We start from the raw sequence: 17,535 nt of genomic DNA, 5'->3' as shown, positions 1-17,535 counted from the left end.
CGACAGCCAGGAACCGCGTGCCGAGCACGTTTGTGTAAAAGCAGGAATCGAGCAAAATGCTGCAGAGTTTGACCTTACAAGTTTAAATACTCCATGAAAAGAATCCCTGAGCACCCGACAAAATCAATTCGCATCTTACTTCTTCAAAACAATCAAACAAATTTAATAAGGGCGCATTTGTCACCAAATAAAAGGAGGACCAAACATGTTCCTCAAAAGCAAGGATTTCAACAGGTATCAAACACCAGTGGGTGATGAGCTAACAAAGCAAATATTCCAAAAAATTAGAAAATAAAAATGACTAAGATAATAGATGGATCAAAACAGCTGTTAAGTTGTTGCTTTTTAAAGTGATGGAGACTGTACGGAGGGCAATCTGGCTATTTCCAATGCAGGGTGTGCACAGCCCACATTTTCAGAAGCAACAACATGCTCACTGGGCAGTACAAGTGAAAAAGGAGTAAAGAAAAAGGAAAAGAGGAACAAGAGAAAATTAGAATCACACAAGAACAAAAATGATTTTGACTGCATGTACAAGAATTTATGTGAGTGTGTGAGGCCAGGGACACGGGGATGGTGAGGCCCAACCTCACCTCCTGCTCAAGGGAAAGCAGGGGCCTGAGGGGAGCGGCGCTGCCGGGGGACCACAACGTGTTCAGCTCCCCTAACCAAAATTCGACCTACAAGCGTCTAGGCAGCTTTTGAGCTACAAATTGTTGTCGCATTTCAGTCTGGACCGTTTTACTCACTTCCACCAAGAGTAGCAGGAGAGAATGAGGCTCTGCTCCTGCACCAAAGCATTGTTTAAAAAATTAATGACTGTGGAATAGTAAAAGAAACAATGGAGTAAAAGTGACTGGAGGAGAATGTGCTTGACCCTAGCTCACTGGCCGCGTTATCTCAATGACGTTCAGATGCTGGCTGAGCCCTTATGGTACCACAATAGACAGACCCACAAGGAGGCAGGTTTAATGCGCTGAGCCACTGTGGGCTAAGTACACATCCGGCTACTCCGCCAAGTCCCAAGGGCAGACTTCAAAGGCAAAAACAAGCTGGCATTCTCTGGTGGGTCTGCAGACTCAGAGACAAGCATTTGTTGAGCAAAAATATCACCAGTGCCTCCTATGACAAAAGAAGTGGCACTGGCGTGGGGGCTGGGGCAGGGCTCCAGGCTTCCACTGCTCACTCACCACTCTGCCCAGGGGGAGAAGGTGGTCCCTGCTTAGGTTTCGCTGATGCACCTACCTTGACTAATGTCTGGGGCCTCAGCAGGAGTTGACAGGTGAGGTGAACAGAGCCAGACTCTGTGTAGCACGGTGCTGGGAGCTATGCCCTCAGCAGTGCCCAGGCTCCTAAACATGTCAACTCATCTCCAAGAAGCAGATGGGGAGTGAGAGCATATAGATCACAGGGCCCTGTGAGGACAAGTACAGATCATGGCCACGACATGCCTCTCCTCTTCCTTAAGCCATAGAGGTATTTCCGGGGAGGAACAGAAAATTCATCCAGAGCCTGCTAGGTGGGCTCTCGCAGGTGGGACTAGTGTCCCCTGTGCTTCTCACTCACAGGGCTGGTCTAGACATTCTTTTTATCAATTCTCTAGCATCTTCTCCTCCAACTTACCAACAACCAGAAAGTAGGATCTGATCTTAGGTAAGTTCAAGAATCACAGAGCACCACCTCCAAAGCGGGCCCGGTAGCACATGCCAGGTCTTCTGACCGCCACCTGTGGGACCACCATGAGCCCTCTCCAGACTCAAGGACCGAGGCCGTAGGCCGGGGGGACACAGCTTCCCTCACTCACCCCCGCAAAGGGGGACCACGTCTCGGCAAAGGCATCTCACCCTCTTCAGCCCGAGGGACAACACGATAGATATATGGGGAAACAGAGCAGAAGGTGGGGGGTAGGCAGCCCAGAAGAGCTCATCTGTACTTCCGAGGCAAAGTGGGGCCATTGACTTAATCACAGGGACAAAGTGGGAATGAACATTTCCCTGCTCTGTCCCATACACCGTGATACGCCTTTCCCTGCATAAGGAGTTCATTAGGAAGTCCCTGGCGGTGTTTCTGATGTCCTAACTTGGCATGGTGGCTGTCGGGCAGGAAGAGACGGCCTGAGCTGAAAAGGTGCTGGGCCTGGGAGGCAGGTGACAGCGGCTCCAGCCGCAGCTCAACCAGCGCCTCGTTCTGCCTCTCGGGGCTCAGCATCTCATCTATAAGCAAAGGGATGAGCATGTACCAGGACAGGCTGCCCAACAGAAATGAAATGAGAGCCATGTAAAGAAAGTTTCCCAGTTGCCACGTTTAAAATTTGAAACAAAGAAACAAACCAACAAACAAAAAACAAATACTAGAATGTGATTTTAAGAACAGATCTTACTTAATCTACTGTATGTAAAATACTATTATTTTGACATGTAATCAATATAGGAAGTAAAGAGATAGTTTATGTACTTTTACTAGACAAGCCTCAGCGTCTGATGTGCATTTGACCTACAGCACATCTCAGCTGAGTCCAGCCTCCTCCCCAGTGCTCCTAGCATCAGTGGCTTTGGCTACTTTATTGGACAGCAACTCCAGGGGTCCCACCATGTTCCTGGCTGTAAAGCGGGAGTAAGTGTCCACACTAACCCTAAAAGGATCTCTCTGAAATAAAGGCGGATTCACTTTGAAATGTCTGGAAACCGGCGGGCTGCACCTCCCTCCCCCCTTGGCTACAAGATTGACTTCTTCCTTGCTGATCCCTTTCTGGATGTAGGGAAGCAATCCAGCACACAGCCAAGGTGGACTGGCTTCCAGGTGAACTTACCTGCTGTCTGTGTCCAGTCCCATGAAGTCCTCCTTCTCAAACGGGATGTAGGGGAGGGGGATCTTGTCCCCAGAATTCTTGGGGCCACCATCCAGCCACTTGGACTTGAGCAAGATGAAGAGTGACTCAGTGAAGTCCTCGATCCTCTTCTCCACCACCCTGCAGTACTCTTAGATTGAAGGCAACGTCGGTGCGCGTCTGCTCGGCTACCTCCCCATGCTGCACAAAGACAAAAAGCTGAGAGTCATTAAGCGATGTGCCATACAGCTCCTCTGCATGTGGAGCTTCTCGAAGGCCTTGGCAGAGAGACATTCGGTAATGGTGAGAAGGCCCACGACCTTGGGGTGTTTCTGGAAGACGCTCCACCGATTCTCGGGCACATAGCGGTGCCTGTAGTGGATACAGAGTGTCCACTGGGAGCCACAAGGGCTGATATGGCTAACCGAGGTGAGTAGCTGATAGATGCAAAAGAAATTCTCCTCTGAGATGATCTCTATGGATTGGACCACAACGGGACGAGTCTGGTGGTCCTCAGCACACTGCACGTAGTCAGGGATGCTCATGTTGCAGGCCCTGCCGAGAGGGGAGAGGAGATCGAGGTACATTCTCTGCTGTGTGCTACGGGCCCATCTGGGTTGCGGTGACCTGGTGTGTACCAGCCAGAAGACAAGGGAAGCCAAAGCAAATCCAAGGGTACAGTTTGTCCTCAGAGTCTGCATATGGCTACTGTAGCTCGGATCACATTACCCAGCTTTTGGTCTAGGCTTCCTGCCTCTGCAGAGAAAGGTCATTTCTTATTTTCTATTTCCAAGCACCTAGCAAGGCCCTGATGCAAAGTCACTGCTCAAAAATGCTGAATAAAGAAATGAACAAAGGAAATGCTTCCCCAACCCCCTTCAGCAGAATATAAAGAGAAGGACCACAGTAGGATCAAAAGATCTGGATTCCTATTCAATTTATTTGAACTCCTAAGCTTCATAATAATGGATAAGAAAACTTGCCTTGGGGTAGAGGGTACTGTTCATTGGTGGAGCACATGCTTAGCATGTACGAGGTCCTGGGTTCAAACCCCAGTACCTCATTTTAAAAAATCAAACAAATAAATACACCTAATTTCCCTCCTGAAAAAGTATTTTTTAATTCAAAAGTCAAAAAACACCTTGCAATTGACACAACATTGTAAACTTGACTATACTTCAATTAAAAAAAAAAAAGCCTTGCCTTACAAGAATATATCTGGATTACGGATGTTTGAAAATGTAAAATGCATAGGGTACCACCTGCATAAAAGGAGGTGACTGTACACATGTTCTATCCCTCCTTTATGAGTTATACTTCCTTTGGGGAGGTTATAACCTCTCAGAGCTAATTTTCTCAGATTAAAAAATATAAACATTACCTGATTCTCAGTACTGCTGAAGAATCAGATAACTCTATGAAAGCATCTGACCCACAGAGTTTACTCAATAAATGTTTGTTGAATGAATGAATAAACAAGCAAAGTGAATGCTGCTCCCTGCCACAAACCATCATAATGGTACTGCCTGGAAATCCCAAGCCCACGTTCACCCGAGTCTGCATTAACAATGTGGGTGACCTGGACAGGCCTGCGTGCTTCTCGAAGCCCCAGTTTAATCGTGAATAGAAATAAGGGCAATAACACAAACCTCAAATTGTTAGTGAGTCAGTAATGAATTGTACCCCAACACTGCAAGATGGAACCATTAAGAAAACTGGGCAAAGGGCCCATAGGCCCTCTCCATATAATCTCTTACTACCACATGGGAATCTACATTACATCTCAAAATTAAAAGTCTAATATTTTAAAGAGGTTATCGAGGTTAGGTGAGCTCACTGTCTCAAATAAGGAACACACAGTACAAATAGGACAATGCCCAGCCCATGAGATACACTCAGTTAACATTCCCACTGAGCCCACTAGTCCCTCCAACTTCAGAGCAAGAGGATGGGTCCTCGTGGCAACAGGCCACAGCACCTGAAGCTAACAAAGCTAATGGTGTCCACTTAAAAGAGCCCCTGTCACCACCCTTGTTCTAATTTTCTATTTGTAATTTTTTTCTTTTCATTAAATTGGAACTCCAAAATGCATAGAATTCTTACCAGATATCATGATGGCAGCCCTTCAAAACCTGACCACAGAGATCATGATGGCAGCCCTTCTTGGTGAAACAATAAAATGAAAAGCCATTTCCACAAGACCTCTGTGTAAATCTACTAGGGAACTTCATCCTGGACTGAGGAAGAGGACTGGGGAGTAGGGGGTAAACAGGGACACGGAGAAATATGGGCCACCTGTCCCACAATGGACTTTAGACTCACCCTCACCCTCCAGGAACGTCTAAATACACACAGACAGAGTGCTATGGACAAGAATTTTTTTTAAACAAATCCCTGAATCCCTAGCAGATCTTGTTTCTACCGAGACACAAATGTCTTATTTGTATAATGTTTCACAGAAGCCTTAAAATATTATCACCCCAACTTGACACATCAAGAAACTGAGGTAGAGAAGTTTATCACATTCTACAAGATAAGAGAGAGGCCACGTCAGACACCGTATTTAAATCCAAGTCCCTGCTCCGTTGCTCACACTAGAAAGTGTCACATACTGCCTCTTTCCTGCCCTCTCCCTGCAATAAATCTCTGAAGAGTCTTTTCTGTGTCACCTGCAATCAAAATCACATCAATTTTTCACAAAGAGCTATGTCACTCCTTGGAGGACATACCAAAATCTAAAGGGTTGGGTTGAGAGGAGATATTTGCATTTTCTGTTTCTCAAAGGAAACATGGCTTTAAAAGAAACTGAAAAGTATTTATCTAGTCTAAGCGCTCATTGTGCACAGAAAGAAACGGAGGCTCAGAGGAGAAGAGGAAAGGGCGTTATTAACAAATATTGCCTCAGTGCAGCACCAAGCCAGCCCTGGGCACTTCTGGGGGAGGATCTGGAAGGCCCAGGAGAATGAGTGTTAGAAAATAGAAAGAGAAGAAGAATATAAGGCCCCGTCTCTACACCACCATACCATGAATTTCCACCAAATTACCCAGTATGGGTGCAGCCAATAGTAAGGTTGTCTAAACAGGTTATTGAAACCTGGAATTCTCAACCATAGTGGAAATTCCAGCATTTACTGTGCTTTTTTCCCAGTTCAATCATCAATTCAGTGGGCATTCTGTACCAGGGACTACACGAGACCTGGAGTTCTCCCAAATAAAGATCTCTATTACCACGTGTGCAAACCACATAAAGACCACCAGAAGAAAAGCGCCCACAGATAAGATGGAATTACTGAAACTGAAAGCAGCCAAAGAGCATATATTACTAGGAAAAATGGTGCTCCTATAAATGGACTCATGGACATAGAAAGCAAACTGTATTTAGCAGGCAGGAAAGGAGGGATTAACAGATACAAATTAGTAAATATAAAATAAATGACAAGGACCTGCTATATAACACAGGGAACTATATTCAATTTCTTGTAATGAGTTATACTAAAAACAATCTAAAACATATATATATACATATGCATATGTTTATAACTGAATCTCTGCTGTACACCTGAAACTAACATTGTAAATTGACTACACTTAAATAAAAAATAATTTAAAAAATAAGTAAAAATAAAAGCAATGCCATTAAGAAAAAATAAAAGAACACTCTAATCCCCTTAGCTGTAGGTGGTGGAGAATTCTGGTTGCAAACACCAAGTCCACTGGATCACTCCAGCAATGGCTGTCACTCTTTCTGACCATCAGAGAGTCACTTGTTTCACTGAGGTTTCTTTTCTCTTCTGTGAAAGGCTACAGCTGCAACTAACGATGTATAGAATCTCATCATTCACAAGCCCAACAAGTAGTGAGGACTTCCCATGGGCCAGGCTCTGGACAGAGGAAAATACAGGGTCCGAAATATATTCATGGGTAGAAGAAGTTTGTGCCATAAAGACGTTAATTCTTCCTGTTTTGATAGACAGATTCATTGCAATTCTGATTAGAATTCCTACCAGATTTTTCTTGGAATGTAACAAGTGAATTTATGGTCAAGATTAGCCAAGAAATTTCTTTAGAACCACCACTGGGGAGGGGTGGATAGGTCATTAATTTCCACTGCTCTTTCTGAAGTGATAAAAACGTTCTGGAATAATAATGGTTGCACAACTGTGAATATGCTAAAAGCTGCTGAATTTTACCATTTAAATGGATGGAATTCATGGTGTGTGAACTATATCACAATAACGCTGTTATATGAAAAAATATTTCTTGACAAATATTTTTCTTTTTATACCACTAGTCTGTCCCACAATTTAAGAAAAACAAAAAACCAATACAAACCAAACTGTGCCAGGAGTTCTTTAGGACTGCAATATCCCTGGGTCTCCAAGGCCTCTGGTGATGCTGTTCCTGTTAACACACACTCGCTGGGCTGGGCTAGTTAGGGACTGTAACTGTCTTTTTAAAATCGACGGTCACACGTTTCACCCTTGGAGAGGGAAGGAAGGAGGATATCACAGCTTCATGCCTTCAGCTCATTTTTAACAGAACCGAGCCCTGCTTTCACCACTGTTAATCCCTCTCACTATAAAAACACGTGACATCAACAAGCACCGCCATCATAACACCTGAAAGTGTTCAAGGTACTTACCTGTGGCAGAAACACTGAGGGAGGAGACAGAAGCTTGCTCAGCACTGATGCTCCCTTTTCCCGACTCCACCAGGTGAAGCTGGGCGCTACAGCCAGAGGCCCTCAGCCCCGGGAGCAGTACACACGCCACTGAGCTGGTCCTGAGGGAGGGTGAAAGGGAAAGGAGGGCAGCCCTAGGGGGGAGGGAAAGGGGGGGTGCGGGCTGCAGCCCCGCTCGGAGGCCAGCCCCAGCACCAGCATAAGCCGCCCGCTCCCGTCCAGGTCCGCAGACCACGCCCACCCGGGAAACAGCCCGCCCATTGGTGGGGACGGGCAGGCGGCCGAGGAGAGGAAGCCCGGGAGGAGAGGACTCGCGGGCGGGAGAGGGGAAGGGGACGCCAGCCGTGGACTGAGGGGATCCCGGCTGCGTGAGAGGTGGCAGGCGCACACCTGGACCTGGACAGCTGTGGCCGGGGCGCCGGGGCAGGTGGTGCTGTCAGAAGGGTCTGGCCAGAGAAATTCAGCTGAACACGGGCTGACTGGCGCCCTTGGGGGCTGTGAAAGGCGGATCACCCTCCCGAAGCCGCCTGAACCCTTTCCCGGGAGCCCCCCACCTTGCACTTCCACAGCCAGAAGCCCCGGCCCCAGGCAGGAACCAAAGGCCTAACGGGCGACAGAGTTGAGAAGCATTTGGGGCCAATCCCCGGCTCGGACATGGAGCTTCGAACCAGGGGACCACCAGGCACCGACAGCGCATGCGCAGGAGGGACATGGATCCTCTCTGGATTCTGCGAGAGAAGGTGGGACAGCGAGGGAGGGAGAAGATGGGAGCGGGTGGAGAAGAGGGGAAAAGTGGAGGGATACAGATGGACAGGAAGAGCAGAGAAGGGATGGGTCTGGATAGGGGAGTGTCGTAGCGGAGTTGGAGAGAAAAAGCTTTACCTCTAGGGCACCCTGAGATGGCAGACCTACCTCTGTACCCTTCTGTAACCGTTCAAGTCTCGCAGCTCATGTTTTACCTCCCTGATCCAGCCCTCCATCAGATGCTTCTGCAGAAACACTACGGGGATCACACCCGTTGCCCCCATGCGGAGCTGGGTTTTCTGTTGCTCTGAGAACCAAGCACCCGCAGGTGTTGTCGCTCAGAACTTCCTTGGGAAGAGCACATATTCCCCTTTTACACGCTGGGAAACAGGCAGGAAGGATCACTGCCTTAGCTCCACTGTCCCAGGTGTTGGGCTGGGGGGAGTGGTGTGGTACAAGATCAGAGCCCCAGACAGAGCAGACTGCCTGAGTGTTGGTGCATAGTCCCCATCCCTCCTGGGTAAACCATACCCCACCCTAGTGGAAACATCAAGGGCTCACAGTGGTTTCCTGGGGGTGGGAGAGCTGTCCTCATGTGAAGGAAATGTCCAGCTGGGCTAACAAGCTAAGTCACAAATCTAAGTGTGATAAGTGTCGGTTTACTGATCTAAGTTCTGCTGGGCTATCTCGTAAATCTGAAGTTTAGTGTCAGTTTATTGGCCTAACAACCTAACTCGTAATTCCAAGCTCAACAAGTGTCAGTAACGTGATCTATTACAAATTGATAAGCTCCAGTGTACTGATTCCTTGCTTTTTGTTCTTTAAGTCTTATTGGCTAATATCCCCTTACTTGTATTGAAGTCTTTAAAACCTCATGTGCACGTCTTGGAGGTGCTCAGAACTTCGGAGCAGAAGCCCCTCTGAGCCCGCCGGCATAATAATTCTGAGTACTCCAGCACTCCGATTGGTGCTTGTTTCTTGGCTGGCCTGTTTCCATAACACTCAGCTCCAGTGCCCAGCTTTCTAGGTAGATAGGAGTGTTACCAAGTCCAAATTCATTCTCCTCAGTGCAGGACAGGCCAATAAGTTTGGAAACCAGATGTTGGGGCTTGGAATAGCAAGTTTCTGTAGACCTAGTTGGCAAACTAATGTTCTGGAAAACCATCTCCCCAAGTCACAATTCAGGCTCCTTTCCTACGCGCTTGGTTGTTGCAAACTTCTTAGTGTAGGAATTCCTTCTTGTTAGAATCATTTGTTCTTACAGCTATCTGCGTGGGTCAGATCCCTGTAAATCTCCAACAAAACAAACGTTATTTTCTATTCTGCAATTTGCTATCTTTTAATGAATGAAAAAGTGTTAAATATCCTTAAAGGTCAGAGCTTCAGAATAAGCTCTCCTGTGTATTTCAGGCTCTAGGCAACAATTTTTTACAAGCAAGATGAAGCCTAGGAGACAGAGCATAGGGTTAAATTCAAAGGAACAGATCTAATATGGAGTCAGATTTGTTCTGTTCTATTACCCGGGCAGAAGCCACTTGAGGATTTAAATCTCTTTAAGTTAAAAATAACTAAAATTTTAAAGGAATTTACATACATAGGTGGGAATGTGCAAAGCATATCTGGAAAAGCACCCAAAAGATAGTAAACAGTGGCATCTCCAGACAGGGCTGAAAGAACAGAGGATGAGGGAAAACTTCTTTCAATTGTGTATTTTTGTGCTCTGTCTGAGTTTTTTTTTTAACCATTTGCTTGCATTTCTTTTTCAGTTAAAATAATGTGTAATGGAGCAAAGGAGTAACTAGCTTAGCAAATACAGCAGCCATGGAATCACTAAGTCATCACTTTTGATTTAAGCCAGAAAGCATTTATTGACTCTCTCCAGTGTGCTCAGTCCTGTTTTAAGACTTCTTTTATATTATTATTATTATTATAATACTATTATTATTTCTAGTACTATTACTATTACTATTATTACTATTATTTTATGAAATAATAACATGGTATACCTCACCCCTGCCCATGGCTGGTGGAAAACCAACTGAGTTTTTCTTGAGCTGTTTTCCAAGGAGTAGAGATGAGTTTATAAACAGAACACATCTTCAGGGCAAAACAGGCAGTGTGCATTACCAGCAGGCCAGACAGCAATGAAGGGTTTTCAATAGAGGCGCCCAGAAGCTGAGAGAGAAAGCCTCCAGGACACTACAAAAAGCTGCCCAAACTGCCATCTCCATGGTACTACTGAAATAGGAAAGAACAAATCTGACTCCATATTTGATCTGTTTCTTTGACTTTAACAAAGCCAAGTTAATATGCTCCGGTCTTTTCATGGGTTATGATGTCACAGAGGAAACGGACAGGTCAACAAGGAACCACTCTGCCGTGATCACAGAGCCGGGGAAAGGGACGGGCTGCAAGATGTATGAAGCAGCCACAACTGTGCCCGTGCTTCTAGGCAGGTATCCAAAATTGCCTCGACAAGGTGTCAAACATTTGTGCCCATGTCCTCATCAACAGACATGTATTAAAGACAAATGGAAACATATAAAAGGCCAATACCCTTGCTGGGTACACCGTCCAAAGAACAAAGTCTCAGTTTGACAACTGGCCATCTCGGTTCCATGGGATTCATTCTTGGAGAACCTTAAAAACCACTCTTCTGTCCTCAAGAATTGCTGCATATTTGTCCTATCTTTGGCTCAGGGATGCAGCACGTTCAAGTGAACTTTAATGTCTGCACAGATTTGACTGTCTTTCTCCAGGTTCATTTGTCCATTCCAATGAGGCCTGAGCTAAGTCCATCCTCTGTAAGATCTAGTCCCTCCAGTGACAGCTCATTGAGCCTGCAATTAAAAGCCAAGTGAACAAGACTGTCCTCAGCTAAAAATTTCACCCACCCTTCACTGTTTTCTTAATCTCCTCTCCTGGCTAAGTGCAACAGACTAACACCTCCCTCCACCAAGATTACCAACTATGTCATTTTGTCTCCCCAAAGAGAAAGTAAGGTCCATAATAGAGGAGACAACTACATAGTCACCTCTGAATTCGTAGCATATAGAAATGTTAATAAATAGAACTATGATCATGGCTTCTTTCCTTTAAAACCTTTCTGGTTATTTGAATGAGACATTGGAAGGGAGGTGTTTGCTGTCCAGTATCTTGATCCACAAGACTCTGGAGGCCTTTTTCAGAATGGCTGTTCACTGATTCATTCAAAACACAACTTATCAATCAAGGAGTAGCTGTGCTTTTCTGCCAGGTGTTTGTGGTCACTCTAATGCCAGAACAACTTTAAACTATATCCTTACTTTGGATTTGTTATTTTTCCCCTCTTCCAACAAAATTGACTTTCCTTATTTTCTTGCCTTGAGGAATTTTTTTTTTCCTATTTCACCCTTTAGTAAACCAAGATCCTCAGGATGGGCTTGGCCCATAATATGATCCCCCATCCAACTCCTAGTGTCAGAGGCCTGGGGCTCACATCCTGCCCTCCTGTCAAGGCAACTGAAAATCAGTTCAGGATCGAACCAGCACCCCAGGGATTCTAAGGCTCGCATATCTCCCAGAAACCCTGCTTTCTCATTTGTCTTGGCTTCTGAGAATTTCCCCTCACTTTCTTGACAATTTGTTGTGCAGCTTGAAAGATGAGGAAGGAAGGTTTTATTTCTTAATCAGCATTTTAAGGAACTTGTGTAATGAAAGTTTTCACGAGTTTCTAGAACCCTCCATTGCCGAGATAGAAAACACACTAGACATTTTCTAAATTTAGCTCCCATGTGCAATTTTTCTTTGTTTTTGTTTTCTTAACTGTTAACAGACATTTTTTAATTAAAAAAAAATAAGGCCCCAAAAAGGATAGAACACTGAAGGGGCAATCAAAATTAAAGGGCAAAGACAGAAAAATGATAACTACTCTACAAAGTTAATATAATACATACACTATGTATCAGATCAGCAATTCTCAGTAACAGCTAATTGAAACATGACCATGAGGTAAAATTTCTCTCCTGTCAGGACATGGCCAACAGAAAATACAATTAAACCAACAAACTAATATCCTAAGTCTGGCGAGGTACAGAAGTCTACAAGCTAAATGTGTCTTCTTCTGGAAAAGAGGAAGACACACCAGCTCTTTTCTGTGGAGCCTGAGCCCACGGGAGGACGGTGAAGTGAGCTCTGTAAGTACCCAATTAGCAAACTGAGTGATGAATAAATAGACGTGAGCTTTGATGACAGAGGTGATACTACTATTCATTTGTCCTGTAAAGTATGACTTCCGTTCAGTGATCAATACTTCGGTGTCCTCAGGAGTTGACATTATTCGAAAATGCACAGCCTGGGCACAGACCTCCACTTTCAGCTCGTGACACTGCACTTAGATGTCACAAGGGCACCTCCAACTCCACCTGCAAAGAGCTGACTTCACGGTGCTCCTCCAATAGCCATCCTGCCCAGGGCCTCTGGTCGGGGGCTAAGTTCTCCGTGCCTCTCCCAACTCAGACCCATCACTCACAGATGTGAATGGACCCCTCCTTCAGGGCCCAGATATCCTCAGACACCGAGTCCCACCACCCACACCTGACCTACCAGATACTCACTGGCACTCACTCAGCACTGACTCTGTGCTGGGACCATGCTGCACACTGCAAACGTTATCTCACTGGATCTCCACAACAGTCCTGGGAATTGGGTACATCGCTGCTTCAATTGATTAGATAAATTGTTTCACTTCCTTGAGTGCGTCATTCAAACTGACACGGCTACTGAGCCACAAGCCTGGGCCTGAAAACCACTTGAAAATTGAACACTGCTACACCTCGCAGCCACCCTACTCTGACTCATCACATCACCTCCTGCCAAGCCTTCTAAATGTTTCCAAGCATTCTACAAGACAAAAGTGAACTACGAGAGCACCCCACTCTCCAACATAAAATCTGTCAATGATGGTCCACTGCCCTTAGGAGAAAGCCCCACCGGGCCTGAGCACAGCCCAACGGCCCAGCATCCGCGTTCCCTGCACGGCCGCGCCGCCTCACCCAGTACGGAGCTCTACACGTGCCTTCTCTAGGACAGGGATGCTGACTCCGCACAACCCAGGGCTTGTCTCACTTGAACAATGATCACCTTCTTCAGTGTTCATCTTCTTCTTTGCTGACCCTCAGAAAAATGTTTTCTCATGATGAATCAATATCTTTTTCCTTATAACTTCCCATCATTGATAATGAGCTCCCCCAAAAGAGAGAAGACCTAATTGTCTGTCTCCTTATCTGTAAAGTGAGATTAACAAGGAAATATGTGAGGTTTTATGAGAAATAATATTCATGTGAGGCTGAGGGACAATTCCATCATACAATAAGCAATCAATATGTGCTTAATTAATATTAATAAGATTATATTGCATTCCAGCAACCTTCAATCAATTTTTAATGACTTTGTCCAACAGACTACTGACAAACTGTTGGACGAACCACTTTGAGCAGATCAACACAAGCGTACTGGGATAGGTAAGCGCTGACTCCAGTTGCAGCTGCAGGCACCCAGCACTATGGGGTAGGGGCAGTTTGCTCAAGCTCTTACATGTTGCTTGAGCATTTAGTTGTCGTTATTGATTAAAGACAGGTGTTCTTTAGTCAAAGCCCCTGAAACATAAATCTTCAAAGATTGATGCAAATTAGGTTTCAAGAACAACACTCTCATTAGAAATTATTTGAAAATCATAGTCTTAGCTACTCCGCACATCAAAAGGGCATGTTCTTAATGTATCTGTCTAAATACACCGAAAGGGTTGTTTAAAAGAAATTACGATGAAGCCATCCTGAATAAGCTCCAGTATCATCTGCACAAAGCCCCACCCAAGGGTCTCATTTCACATTTCCACATAGGTGTTCAGGTAGCTTAACTTGGGTCTTGGTTTCTTATAACACGGGGTGGGGAATTGTTGTGGATAGATTTAAGTAGCAAATATATAACTAGGGTAATTGCTGTTAAGGAATTCTAGAAATAAGAAGATTGATATATAGTCCCACCCATAAGAAACTCAGCATTTCCAATTACAGCAGCATTAAAAATAAAATGAGAGATACATTTAACAAAAATTTACAAGATTTGTACATTGAACTTTTTGAAGTATCACCAAAATAAATTTTAAAAGATCTACATATATGGAAGACATCCCATTTCCATGGAATGATAGACAGTATTATTAAAAATATTAAGACTCCTCAAAGTGAACTATATATTCACTGGAATCCCTATCAAAATTCCAGCTGACTTCTATGCAAAATTGAAAAACTGATCCCAAAATTCACATGGACGTGCAAGGGGCCCAGGACAGCAAAAACAACCTTGAAAAAGAAGAGTAAAGTTGGAGGACTCACTTTAAAAGGTACTAAAATGCTATAGTAATAAGTCAGTATGTTGCTGGCATAAGTTTGGATAAATAAATCTATGAGACACAATAAAAACCCACGGGGAAAAACTTACATTTACAGACAGTTTTCCACTAGGGGGCCAAAAACACCCCATTGAAAGAATAGTCTATTCAACAAATTGTGCAGGGACAGCTGGGTGTCTGCAGGCAAAAGAATCAATCTGGAATCTGAACACCCATATTTTATATAACAAATAAAAATTAAAACAAAGTAGATCACAGGCAGAAATGTAAAAATTAAACCTATAAACTTTCTAAAAGAAGACACAGTATAAATCTTTGTGGTCCTAGGATAGGCTTTGGTTTCCTGGATACAATACAAAGAGCACAAGTGATAGAAGAAAAAAGCAGATAAACTGGACTTCATCAAAATTAAAACCCTTTTCTTACAAAGGACATCATCAAGAAAGTGAAATGACAGGGGAAATGGGTATCTCAAGTCAGAGAGTGCTTGCTTAGCAAGAAAAATAAAATAAATCAGTACATCTAACTACCTCCCATGTAAAGAAATTGTTTTAATGTTTAAAAAAATATAGTGAAAGACAATGTGCAGAATAGAAGAACAATTTTGCAAAACATGTATCTAATAAGAGAGTAGCATCCAGGATATATAACGAATTCTTACAACTGAACAATACAATAAAACAGACCCAATTTTTAAATTTACCACGAATTTAGATACATATACAAATGGCCAATAAGCATATGAAAAGATGCTCAACATCACTAGACAAACCAAAATCAAAATGAGATCTCATTTTGCACCCACTAGGATGGTTATTACCAAATCACGGACAATAACAAATGTCGTTCAAGAGGCAGAGAAACCTCATATGCGGCCAGGGGAAAGGGACAATTGTGCAACTTCTTTGGAGAAGCCTGGTATTTCCTCAAAAGCTTAGAGTTATATGGCTCAGCAATTCCACTCCTATATGTAGAGTCATCCCTCAATACCCTTGGGGGGTTGGTTTCAGGAACCCCACACCCTGGATACCATAATCCAAGGATGTTCGAGTCCCTTTACAATCAGCCATCTGGATCCATGTAGTGGAAACTACAGATATGGAGGGCCAACTGTACAGCCAACAGAATGAAAACATATTCTCATAAAAATTTCACATCAATATTCATAGCAGTATCATTCAGAGTAGCCAAAAGTTACTAACAATATCCATCCATCAATGAACGGATAAACACATTTACCAAGAATAGGCCCACAAACTTTTGGTCATTGAAACTTTGACAAAGGAGGTGAGAACATACAATGGAGTAAAGACAGCCTCTTCAGCAAATGGTGCAGGGAAAACTGCACAGCTGCATGTAAATCAATGACGTTAGACTACTCCCTCACAGCATACACCAAAATGAATTCAAAATGTGTTAAAGAATTAAACATATAGACAAGACACTATAAACCTCTTAGAAGCAACCATAGGCAAAACATGTGACATACATCTCAGCAATGTTTTCCTAGAGCAGTCTACTCAAGCAATAGAAAAACAACCAAAAATATACAAGAGGGATCTAATTAAACTTACAAACTTTTGCACAGCTAAGGAAACAGTAAGCAAAACAAAAAGACAACCAACCTATGGAATGGGAGAAAATATTTGCAATAAATGAAACTGCTAGGGGCTTAATTCCCAGAATATGTAAACAGCTTTTACACTTAATAGAAAGAAAAACAAACAATTCAATTCAAAAAATGGCAGAAGTCCTAAAGAAACATTTCTCCAATGAAGACGCACAAATGGCCAGTAGGCACATGAAAAAATGTTCAATATCATTATCAGAGAAATGCAAATCAAAACTGCAATCAAGTATCACCTCTTACCAGTCAGAATAGCCATCATTGAGGAGTTCACAGACAATAAATACTGGAGAGGCTGCGGAGAATTGGGAACCGTCCTACACTGTGGTGGGAATGCAGTTTGGTGGAGCCATTGTGGAAAAATGTATAGAGGTTCATCAAAAGACAAAACCTTGACCTCCCAGATGACCCAGCAATCCCACTCCTGGGCATATATCCAGAAGGAACCCTAATTAAAAAAGACACCTACACCCCAATGTTCACAGCAGCACTATTTACAATAGCAAGACATGGAAACAACCGAAATGTCCACTGACAGATGGCTGGATAAAGAGGTTGTAGCATATTTGTCCAATAGACTACTATTCAGCCATAAAATAATAATAAAATAATGCCATTTGCAGCAACATCAATGGACATGGAGAATGTCATTCTAAGTGAAGTAAGCCAGAAAGAGAAAGGAAAATACCACATGAGATTGCTCACATGTGGACTCTAAAAAAAAAAAATAGAAAGAAACAAAAAAATAAACTTATCTACAGAACAGAAAGAGACACAGAGTCACAGAAAAAAAACTGTGGTTACCAGAGGGGGGAGGGTGGGGGAAGGAATAAATTGGGAGTTCAAGATTTGCAGTTACTGAGTATGTAAAGAATAAACAGCAAGTTTATACTGTATAGCACAGGAGAATATATTTAATATCTTATAGTAACTTATGTTTAAAAACAGTATGAAAATGAATGCAGGTATGTTCCTTTTTAACTGAAGTCTTGTGCTGTAGACAAGAAACTGACACAACATTATAAACTGACTAGACTTCAATGAAAATATTTTTAAATAAACTAAAACCAAAAAAAATGGAAAAGGATATTATCAAACAAAAAGAATAAAGTACTGATTCAGGCTACAATATGCAAGAACCTTGAAATTTTATGCTAAAATAAGCCAGACACAGAAAGCCAAATAGTGCCCTATAAGGTGAACTGTATCTAAGCGTTTATTGTACTACTGTAAATTTTCCAGAGGTTTGAAATCTATCAATATCA

At 43.4% G+C, this 17,535-nt stretch overlaps 2 protein-coding genes across 2 annotated transcripts in view; both read right to left on the bottom strand.

Moving 5' to 3' along the window:
- The window catches only part of LOC140693509 (uncharacterized), a 311,246-nt gene that overhangs the window by 242,143 nt on the left and 51,568 nt on the right, over positions 1-17,535 (bottom strand). The gene's annotated exons all lie outside the window — the stretch shown is intronic.
- LOC140693524 (trafficking protein particle complex subunit 9-like) overlaps positions 1-17,535 on the bottom strand; it is a 54,365-nt gene that overhangs the window by 21,602 nt on the left and 15,228 nt on the right. The window contains exons 2-3 of the mRNA XM_072957344.1: positions 3,148-3,382; positions 2,810-3,028 (exon numbers count right to left, since the gene is read on the bottom strand). Coding sequence (XP_072813445.1) covers positions 2,936-3,028; positions 3,148-3,382 — 328 coding nt within the window. The 3' untranslated portion in view covers positions 2,810-2,935. The remainder of the gene's footprint in view (positions 1-2,809; positions 3,029-3,147; positions 3,383-17,535) is intronic.

The sequence above is a fragment of the Vicugna pacos genome, unplaced genomic scaffold, assembly GCF_048564905.1.
Source record: "Vicugna pacos unplaced genomic scaffold, VicPac4 scaffold_19, whole genome shotgun sequence".
In the NCBI taxonomy this organism is placed as follows: domain Eukaryota; kingdom Metazoa; phylum Chordata; class Mammalia; order Artiodactyla; family Camelidae; genus Vicugna; species Vicugna pacos.
This window is presented reverse-complemented; position numbering and strand designations above follow the sequence as displayed.